General features: G+C 37.0%; 1 protein-coding gene across 1 annotated transcript in view; it reads right to left on the bottom strand.

Annotated features, from left to right (window-relative positions):
- PDE11A (phosphodiesterase 11A) overlaps nt 1-11,489 on the bottom strand; it is a 292,656-nt gene that overhangs the window by 190,778 nt on the left and 90,389 nt on the right. Inside the window, exon 3 of the mRNA XM_006760580.2 lies at nt 1,739-1,828. Within this exon, the coding sequence (XP_006760643.1) occupies nt 1,739-1,828 (90 nt within the window). The remainder of the gene's footprint in view (nt 1-1,738; nt 1,829-11,489) is intronic.

Genomic DNA, 11,489 nt, shown 5'->3' with positions numbered 1-11,489 from the left:
CAACATGGATGGAACTGGAGAGCAGATAAATACCACACGATTTCACTCATTTGTGGAATATAAGGAACAACATAATCTGATGAACAAGGACTGATCCAGAGACGGAGAGGCATTGATTGGATTGTCGGGCTTTGGAGGGAGGGTGGGGGAGGGGAGGGTAAAGGGGAAAGAGCAACCAAAGGACTTACATGCAGGCATAGAGGCCTAACCAATGGACACGGACAACGGGGGGGTGGGGGTGGTGGTGGAGGGTGATGTGGGGACAGGGACACATATGTAATATCTTAATCAATAAAAAATATATTTAAAACAAAATTAGGGTTGGCACGCAGAAGAATTTTGAGTCAGAGATTTTGCTGGTTTTGGCACGCACTCTCAAAAAGGTTGCCCACCCCTGCTATAGAGTGTGATAAGAATCCATAATAGACCAATGGCAGTATACACAAGGAAAAACAAACACAGAGGGGAAGATTAACTAGAAGTCTGAGCTGGGTCCTGAAGGAAATTCAAGGCAAATGGTAATGGGTGGACATTAGGCACTGAATGTAGAGGGAGAAATGTGGGTAAAGATATGAGAAAGTGAAGCAAATAGATTGTTTTCTGGAAAATTGGGACTATATTGCTGGAGTGCAACATGAAAAGAGGGGAATGGTAAGACATGGGACTAATGATGAAATAAGGATCCAAATCAGAGAAAAGGTGTGATATGCTATGCTGTAGAAGACTGCTGTAGTAGTGAACTGTGTTTATATGTGTACTATGAAATATTCATCAATCATAATGCTTAGCAAATGGAACTTTCCATCAATTTGGCTACCAATTAATTGAGGGTTTCCAACCTTTGGGAACATCTTCTTGTTAAATATATTTTTAAATTGTGACAGTAATTTCCCTCTATTTAAAAGTATAATGAGCCTAATATAATGTAACCTGTTTGATAGTTTAATATTTTTTGGGCATCTTTTTTTTTAACTATTAAACTCTATAACTGGTGAAGAAGGTATATGAGGCCAATCTCTCTGTGTGTGTTTCTTTATAATCCTACTACAGGCAAGGTGTGTGAATTTGTGCACAGGTGGGGTCTGGCCAGCCCACCCTGATGGGGGACCATTGCCAGAGGTGCCGTGGGCAGTTGACCAGCTGGCCCCGCCCCCGATTGGGGTATTGGGGGCTGATCAGGGCCCAGATCAGGCTGGTTGGCTGCCACAGTGCACATCATAGCCATTGGTCGTTCTGGTTGTTCTGGTCACTCTGCCATTCTGGTCATTGAGCTTTTGTATATAGATGTAAAATAGTATTTATATAGATAGATAAAATAGTATTTACATATTGTCCAGTTCTCTTGTGATGGTCTGCCAGAAAGCCTTTCAATTTAAAAAAAAATCTGTGAAATCATTTAGAATATTCCTTGTTTCTTAAAGAAATTAAATTGTAAAAATATTACTAAATTGTTTCAGAGTTATAAGTAAGCAAAACTATACCGTCTGATAATATAGATGTGAAATTAATTTCCTTTTTAAAAGAAGCTGGTACTATTTCTTACATGAAAAAACAACAGAGAATTTGTATCCACTTCTGTTTGGGCTCATTGCTTAAAGGGGTCTTCAACCACAGACTTGTAGGATTATAGAACGAAAAACGATTCCTGGACAGTTCAAATGTCATTTGCGATTAATGACTCGCACTCTTGAAAAACAGAGAGTTTTGAGGGTTGTGAACCAAGTTTCTTTCTACTCACCCTGCTTCTTTCATATTCTTTCCTGGAGGCAGCAAATACCTGAGCATTAGATATGGCGATTCCACAGAATGGAAGATACATCTGCATAACCTGGGGGCAAAGAGAGTTAAGAGCATTGAAACATCACTGAACCAGATTCCACATTTCCTGCATATACCTAATTTCAATACTTTCTTTTCCACCATAGAGATTGAGTATGACATTATTGATACTGGTAGCTTAACTTCAGAAGGCATATTTTTCAGAGTTAACTACAAGATGGTCTCAATCAAGCTTTAAGTGAGGACAGTCACATCTCTGAAGATATAAAGTGAAGCTACACATTATGATGGCTATGAGACAGGAACTGTGTCTAAATACATCTTTGTCTTCCTTCTTTGAACAATGAGAAATGAATAAACTCTGATATATCTAGAATTTAAGGCTCACACTCAAATTTAGAGGTAGGTAGCATATAAGTCAATTTCTTGTACATATGTATCATTAGCAGGGAATCTCAGCTTGATCCTAGAATTGTCAGCTTCAGATACAAATATTCCTGTTAGGATTGGCCCAGTAAGAACTTAGGGGCCAGAGAACCTAGCAGCCTCGTGCAGAAGACTGCAAACTGTGTGCTACTCTGCAGACATAACTGGATATGAATGCAAATTGGTGGGATGATCCTACAGAAGTCTGTTTGAAAAAAGGCTGGGAATTCTTAGAGAGCACTCCTACAGGAAAAAAGAGGTGTGATGGAACTGATCCTAACAAATCTTTCTCATCACAAGGGGTCTAGTGTACGTCTAGGGATTTTCAGTACTGCCTGGTATTCACATGCAAATTCAATTCCACAATCTCTAATTCCAGAGGAAAAGAGAATGCCCAAGTAAAACCCTAAAGCATTATCTCCCTAAACTCTTCATAAAGTAGGATATTGTGACAAGTGATATATCTTTGGGACTTCTCTGAAGCAGAGGGTAAGGGCATGTTTTTATATTACATTCTCTCTCTCTCTCTCTCTCACACACACACACACACACCACATGCCCTGCAAAAATATACAAAGCAGTCACAAAACAGAGCAGTTTCGCCATGCGCAAAGAGGGCAGAGCAGTGCTCACAGTTGTGGGGAGGGATGAGAACAGCAGGAGCAGATCTGCCCATGGGCACATACATATGCAGGTCTGAGACACCCCTGGGACACCCAGAACATAATTACTTGGAGTGAAAGATGATTTTGCAGAGGCTTGAGGTGGACAAAAGGTGAAGGAAAATTCAATTAAAACCTTGCGTTGGCTACCTGGGCATACTCAACTCTGACCTTGGGTCCACAAAAGTATTTCAGAATGCTGTAGAAGCTAATACTGTGACCCCAGTCTTAAAGAAGAGAGAAAAATAGTAGGATTGCTATTAAGTAGAGGTATAAAATAAATGGTTTCATTGTTGCAGATATTTTTCAGGATAAATTCCTTCACCGAATTTGATTTAAAGTAAACCAATATTTAATGAGGACCTGCCTTATGCCAGATACTCTCACTTCATTTCTTCATTTGAATTGCACATCAATTCCCCACAGAGGAGCATTATGTACTAGTATTTTACAGATTGGGAAACTCAGTTACTTGCTCAAACTCACACAGGAACTCAGGCGCATCTAATTCTACAACTGATGCTCATTCCTACATGTTGCCTTCGAGAACTAAATGTTATTTCTGTCACTCCCTCTTTCCCCTTCCTTATACTCCTCCTCATGCCTTAAGAAGTTTGTCAATAAACCATTACAAAGCTGTCAACCTAAAGCTGTTGGATACTCTGCCAGAATTTCCCTGCCTTGGCCAGAATGGGACTGTTTTCAACTTCACCTACACACTCAGACAGCATTTTCTTGCAGTTTTCTGGTTTTGTGTTTTTCTCTGCAGTAGAGAGATTGACAGTGATGGAGGTGGAAGGGAGGAGACGTGGGTTATTTATTTTAACTTTCCATCTTTTCTTTCTTTCTGTATTTATTTGCCTTCAGGGGCTAAGTTTAAGGTGGATTTTATAGGTCAAGCACATAGGAAATGGCAATGATCAAATAAATACGTGAAATGCTTTCTAATATATCACAGGCTTGCTTTAATTTGTTTGTAATACCATTATTTGTTGAGCTACAAGCATTGCGTATAATTAAAAAGAATCTGACTTTTAAATCAGATGACCATTGTCCTTTATTTGGCTCTTCTATAAGAAAGTCAACAAGTCACTCAACCTCTCTGAAATTACTTCTTTATCCGTAAAATTCCTGGTTTAACTGGATAATCTTTCTCGTCCTTTTTGTTCTAATATTTGGAGATTCTAATAATTAGAAACATCAGTGAAATGCAATGTTCTATTTGCTAGAGAAAACAAATAATTCAGTAAACATGCTCATATGTTAGTCAAGATCATCACTTCTAATAGTCATTGATATTTATAAAGTCCATGGATATGATGTTAAGCATTTTATATGTACTATATCATCTGATCCTCACAATTATGTAGGTTATACTATTCATCCCATTTTTCAGAAGAGAAAACTGAGGCTTTATAAACTTATCCAAAGTTGTCTGAAGATAAATCCTCCTGGGTCTCTTACATTTCTGCACATCTTAGAAACAAAGGTATTGGCTCTGTCTTTCCAGGTGTTTGTATAGTGAACAGCCTTGGAAAAAAGATAATGTCTTTTCCAGAGCAAGAGCAGAATTACTATGCAGTATAATTAAGATAAGATCACTCTCTGGAGCAGAGTTCAGGCAAGCTAAGTGTCCATAATAAAAGATTTGGCTTCCCTTCATTTGAGGTTCCTCTCCCATAACACATGCCCTGAGTAATCTACATGATAATGTTACTGGAGATTTTATCTCAAGCCAAAGCATCTGTTCACATATCATTAAGACTGTTGTTTGTTTGTTTTCACTTGTCTTATAAGTTTACATATAAACTCCACAGCATAGTTACTTAGTACTTGTAATTGCAAGGTAAGAGCCCCAGGAACAATTACTAAAATCCATGTTAAATTTCTTTACTCCTTTGTTCACCAAGCCAGTTGTTATTGATTTTTTTTATTTCATTGATTCTCTCCTCTACTATATTACATTTCCCTTTATTTTAGTGATAAAACTAGAAAAGTTGTGTACAGACTTAACAAAATCTAAATTTAACACCTTTAGACTCCTTGCAAATAAAATAAGGACCTTGGAATACTTTAACTCTTAACACTACTTTCCTGGTATACACATTACTTTTTTTCTTGTTCTGTCTTGTTTTGTTACTGTAAATTGGATGTTATTATTATTATTATTAGTTGATGCTTACTTATATTTGACCACAGATTTACCAAATTTTCCCTATTCATTCCTTTCAGCATCTTTTTTTCCCATTCTGGGATTATTTTCTTACCTTTAAAAGACAACACTTTAGAATATCCTTTAGCATTGGTGGTAAATGATTTGTTTTTGTTTTGTATAAAAATATCTTTATTTTATGATCATCTTAAAAGGTAATTTAGCTGGGTATGCAATTTTAGGTTGACAGATATTTTCTCTCAGTTAGAAGATATTATTCCCCTATCATGTGCAGTTGATGATGCTAAAGAGTCATCTGTGAATCTAATTCTTTGTAGATTAGCCATCATTGTCTTGGTTTCTTTTAGAACCTCTTTATGTCTTTGTTGAGTAACTGTACTTTTCCATCCTCAATCGAAAGCTTAATGAAACACACACACACACACACACACACACACACACACACACAGATTACTATAGAGACAATATCATACCTTCATGACACATTGCAAACTAATATGGGAATTCATTTACAAAGGGAATGATCTACACTGTGTGATTCATTCATTGGCACAATAATTCAATACTTTGGGGCCAGGCTAAACTCCATTATGAATATCCATATGACAATATAATCAATAGAATTTCTATATAAATATACAGGATAAGCAGGCAAATACATTTGAAAGCAAGAAGTAAGAAGAAGCTGAAGTAGTAGGGAAATAGAAGACAAAAAAAACCAAAATGTTTTAATATCCTTTCTTTTCCATCTCAGTACAACAGATATCTTTTTCAAAAAGATCTATTGCTCTATTCTGCTCTTTCTGAAGTCCCTCTCCTCCATAAAAAAAAAAAAAAATACTAATTTGGCATTCACTACCTAGTTTCTGAATGCCAAAAGGTAAAAAAACCAGAATGACTAAGAAGCTAATGAGTCTGTACACCCTTGTGCAGCACTTTTCAGCTTGAAAGCACTTTATGGACATTGGCTAATTAATCTTTACAACATCCCACTAGAAAGGGAGTTAAACTGAAAACCATTAAACAGTGTGAAAAAGTCACTTTAGCCCTGGAAACTCATGAAAAGTATCACTAATAAGCATAAACTGTGAGCACTGGGACTTTCCATCAATGTCCTAAGAAAGACAGTGAGTACGAAGCCTTTGTAAACTTATACACCACAGAGAAGGCTATTAAAACCCCATGATCTGGTCTGGTCCAATTATATATCATTAAAGAACACTGGGGTCCTACACTAGAGAGTCTCAGCGAGGGGCCTGGGGCCATCCCCTTTATGGACCCACTCCTGAAGGCAAAGCAGCTTGAAGAGCCACATCACTGTCAGGCAAATTAATGGGTCAGAGGAGGCTTTCCACCATCTTCCTCTGTGCAATTCCTGAGATGTGGCTCTGTGTCCCTTCTGCCCTCAGGCATTAACTACTAGGCAAAGCTTCACTGATTTGGGTCCCACTGATTTGAAACTGGTGATGTTTTAAGATAGCTGACAAACAAACGCTAAAAAAAAAAAAAAATCTTCAAGTAGAGTAACATTATCTTCACATATAAAACATTTTCCACATCTTTTAGGAATAGACTATTAAAAACACTTTTAAAAATGGGTTTGAAGTTTTTCAGACTCCAGAGGAAATTCCTGCTTCTAGAGTAGAGTTTGGTTCATTGCAATTTTGTGTCTATGCAATTTCAGTAAAATCAATAGGTCAGGTTCTATTTCAAAAATCAGTATCGTAAATGAGTCATGTCAGCTCACACCAAAGTACATGCTCTTGGCTAAAACATACCTGTTTCTAATTGTGCGGTGCCCTTTTGAGGAAAACAGTCTCCAAAAAATACACTGAGGCATAAAGTACCAAATTTATTGTTGCTGTTTTTTTTAAAAAAAATGGAATGCAATAGATAATATGATCACATACTTTTAAAAATTGTCACTCTAAGAATTAACACTCTAAAGAGAATGGAGAAAGTTCCTTTACAAAAGATGAGGGAGAACATGAAGACAAAGGAGAAGGAGAAGCTCAATCACCTTCCACTTCTCCTTCTTAGGAGAGGGGGATATAGGTGTCTCTGCTTCTGCCCCTGGGTATTAAAGCCAAGGCCCCAGAGTACTTGGAATGAACATCCTTCCATTATCCTCACCTTTCTCTTTGAAGCTAGTACTGGCTAAAAGATCCCCAGGAAGCCAAGCGTACTCAAAGATAGAAAGGCTGAGGAAATAGCCTTGCAAGTAACAAGTAGTCTCGAAGCATCAGCACCTACCCCCTGTGACTTTTTAGAGGCTCTCATTGGCTCAGCACTTAAGTCATGCATGGACTAGTCATATCATCCAATAACTTTATTTCTATTTGGCCCTGTCCCCAACTCCTGAAATTTTAGAAAAATAACCGTCTCATATCCAGAGGCAATTCTAAATTCCCACACTCTTTATTCAGACACTCCACTGAAGGGAAAACCTTGAAAGAATCCATTTCAGGAGCGATGTCCGAAGATAATTTGTATTTTTTTTTTCTCATCATAGGTTTGAACACCAAAACGTACTCTATTTCTACCACTCAGGGATAACCACTCGTGACATTTTGGAGACTATCATTCATGTTTTCCTCTTTCACTTTCTCTCCCCACATAAACTCAAATAGGCTAATCCTATACAGAATATTTTGTTACTGTTTTTTTTTCCACTTTTTATGACCAGCTATCACTTATTATGACAAATTTATACGGATGTATAATATCTCATTGTATAGTCCAGAAAAAGGAAATTTGCCTTAAAAGAAAGTAACTTAGTGGTTGCCTGGGCTTGTGGTGGTAATAAGATTACAGTGGCCCCGCCGAAACCGGTTTGGCTCAGTGGATAGAGCGTCGGCCTGCGGACTGAAAGGTCCCAGGTTCGATTCCGGTCAAGGGCATGTACCTGGGTTGCGGGCACATCCCCGGTGGGAGATGTGCAGGAGGCAGCGGATCGATGTTTCTCTCTCATCGATGTTTCTGGCTCTCTATCTCTCTCCCTTCCTCTCTGTAAAAAATCAATAAAATATATTAAAAAAAAAAAAAAAGATTACAGTGGCCCCACCTTACCCTTGGGCATATGTTCTAACCTCCAATGGATGTCTGAAACCTTAGATCAAGCATGTCAAACTCAAAGGCTAACACGGGCCAAATAAACAAGGTTTAAGTTTATGTGGGCTGCGAGAAAAACTAAAGCTTCAATTTTCATAGAAACGTAGGTTTATTTTGATAGAGACATGCTGAATATAAAGGGCTGAAATAAATGAGTAATCATTAACATAAAATAATAGAACATTTTAATAAAAATTAATATTTTTTCTTGAACATTAACTTACCAGACCCTGAATAACTGCACAAATTAATAAGCGTAACACAAATAAACCTATTTTTCTTGTTATCCAAAAGCGAAATATTTTCTGTTGCGTACACCAAACAAGTCAGTCCAAGACTAATGATGTGGCAATTGGCTGCTAAAATATTTGCTGCTAGTATTAGTGAAGAGAAACGGTGCACCGGCACATAAGGGAAATGAATGCAACATGCTAATAGTAATCAGTCATTAGCGAACATTGTAGATCGTTATTAATAATTACGTATAACAGGATATTGTAAAAATTAAGCTATAAAATTTTTATTAAAACATTTCTTACATACCATTATATTGGCTGCAAAAATATTCATTGTGGGCCGCATGGGTCCTGCAGGCCGTGTGTTTGACATGCTTGCCTCAGATAGTACCAAACCCTATATACTAGCATACTATGTTTTCTCTTATGCATGCTATAATAAAGTTTAATTGATCAATTAGGCACAGAAAGAGATTACCAACAATAACTAATAATAAAATAGAATAATTATAACAATATATTGTAATAAAGTTATTTAAATGTGGTCTCTCTCAAAATATTTTATTGTACTGTACTCTCTTTTCTTCTTGTTAGGTGAGATGACACAATGCCTATGTGACTAGAAGAAGTGAGGAGAATGTTAGGCTATAATAAAGATTACTCTAAGATACCGCAAGAGTTGATCTGATAACCAAGATGGCTACTGAGTGGTTAATGGGTGGGGAGCGTATACAGCATGGAGATGCTGACAAAGGGATGATTCACATCCCAGGATGGAACGGGATGGGATGAGCTTTCATCATTTTATGCAGAATGGTGCACAATTTAAAACTTATGAATTGTTTCTCTCTGGAATTTTCCATTTAATATTTTCAGACTATGGTTGATGAAACCATGGAAGGTGAAATCACCGATGAGGGGGACTACTGTACTACCTTAAAGTCAGCATTCCAAAACAGTTAGTTTGTCATCTCAATCCTCTTCTCATCCTGAAAAAAAAGAGCTTCCCAAAATGCCCCATATGTGCCAGATGAACCATTTAAGTTGTAATCACCCAGTTCCAAACCCTTCAAGTCATCTTTGATTACTATGAATATATAGGCATAATCAAGTGAGCAATTAGGCAGATTTGGACCCTCCAACCCATACTAGAGCTTCTCTGGTCCAGAACTGTCATCCCTCACCATCTGTGGATTATTGTTACAGTAACCAAGACCCTCTCATACTGCAACATACCAAGAATCCACTAACCTTTGGTTTTCCATCTAGAAAAGTCATACGTTTAAATACCCTGGCTGCCCATCCCAATGTGCCTTGTTGTCATAATTAAAGAATGTAAGAAATAATATAAATCCTTACACATATTAAAAACTAGTTTTTTTTTCATACAGTACTATTTAAAATCTCATTAGGAACACATCAGAAAGTACCACCAATATTTAAGACTATGGCTTGGTATTTCATAGGTGCTTATGGAAGATATGTAATAATCTCAGGAAATATAGTGAGGAAATATAAAATTGCTATTCAGAGAAACACTCCAGACTCAGAGGGGATTCTTCAACTTATATATATATATATATTTTCATTTTCCAAAAATAATTCATCATCAAAATGCAACACCAGTGACATGGTTAATAAACTATAGTATTTTTTAATTTCCAACAATATTCTCCAGTAGAGAAGAAATAGAGAAGGCTATGAAAAGCTTGCTTAGAGCATTAATATTTAACTAGTATAATAGCACCATAAAGTGAATATTATAAATGTAAAAGCCTGGATCAAGTCCGTATGTTGTGTCTATTCAATTAAAGCACAGAACTGGTGCCTTGTAATTTCAGGACATTCTTCATGGACAACCTTGAAGACAGATAGGGTTTGATGTTGGCTTAACAACAGAATTTTGTGAAGGGTTAATCATTAATACCAGAGTAGAGGATCAATACAAAGAGGCAAAAGAAAATATTCTATGTGGTTCATCATATTTCAGTAAGGTTTCTCATTCTTTATCTCAGAACAGTTTAGCTAACAAGCTAGGAATCTATATTTAAAGCCAAAAATGCTTCATTGCCCCCATCCACACTTTTCACTTCTCACCCATTCAGTCTGTCAGCATGTAGTAGTCTCATCACTTCCTTCAGCTGCTGCTTCTTTTCATAATTCAAATGCTTATTGTAAGGGCCAAATTCCATATAAAGAAAAATAATAAAAATATAAGCCCAAAAGAAAGCAGGAAGGAAGGAATAAATTTTTTAAGCTGAAAATAATGGGGAAAAAACTAGTAAAATTGATAAATTATTCTAGAAATGGTTCTTGTAGGGAAGAAGCAGTAAGACAAATAAATCACTAGCTAATTTAATCAGAGGGGAAAACTCAAATATACTAAAACAGAAGTGATAGTATATAATCAGAGCTACAGAAAAGAATTGAAAGACTTATGGTAGACTTCTTTATACAATCCCAAGCTTATAAAGTTGAAAATCAGATAGAAATTTGTGAATTTAAAGAAAATATAAATTCACAAAATTAAATGCAGAAGAATGAGGAAAGCTGAGTAAACCAATCACCACAAAAAAATAATAGAGTTGAAGTAAAATCATTCTCAGAAAAGGTGCCAGGTCTAGATAGTTTCATAGGCAAATTATTTTAAATCCCATGATATTAAAATTATTTCAGAATCCAGAGAATGATAGAAACCCATCAAGTATTTTTTGAATAATCCTGATAGTGCATCCTAATAAAAATAGCACAAAAATAAGTACCTTATAAAACAGATTAGCAATATCTTAAGTAAGAAATATTAGAAGATTGGAGAACCAAGATGGCGGCATAGGTTAACGCCGGAGTTTGCTGCCTCGAACAACCACTTCAAAAGTGAAACTAAAAGACGGAACGGACATCACCCAGACCCACAGGAACGCTGGCTGAGTGGAAGTCCTACAACTAGGAGGAAAGAGTAACGCATACGGACACTCAGAGGAGGCGCAGTGCTGAAGTCAAATTCTGAGGTGCGGAGTGCGCGGAGCGGGCTGGCGGAGGATGGCGCGGTTGGCGTTTTCAATCGGGAGGGAGTCGCAGACTCTGAGCTCCAGATCCGGGCGA

Source organism: Myotis davidii, unplaced genomic scaffold (assembly GCF_000327345.1).
Source record: "Myotis davidii unplaced genomic scaffold, ASM32734v1 scaffold370, whole genome shotgun sequence".
Taxonomy (NCBI): Eukaryota; Metazoa; Chordata; class Mammalia; order Chiroptera; family Vespertilionidae; genus Myotis; species Myotis davidii.
Note: the sequence above shows the minus strand (reverse complement) of the source record. Positions and strands in the feature narration are given on the sequence as shown.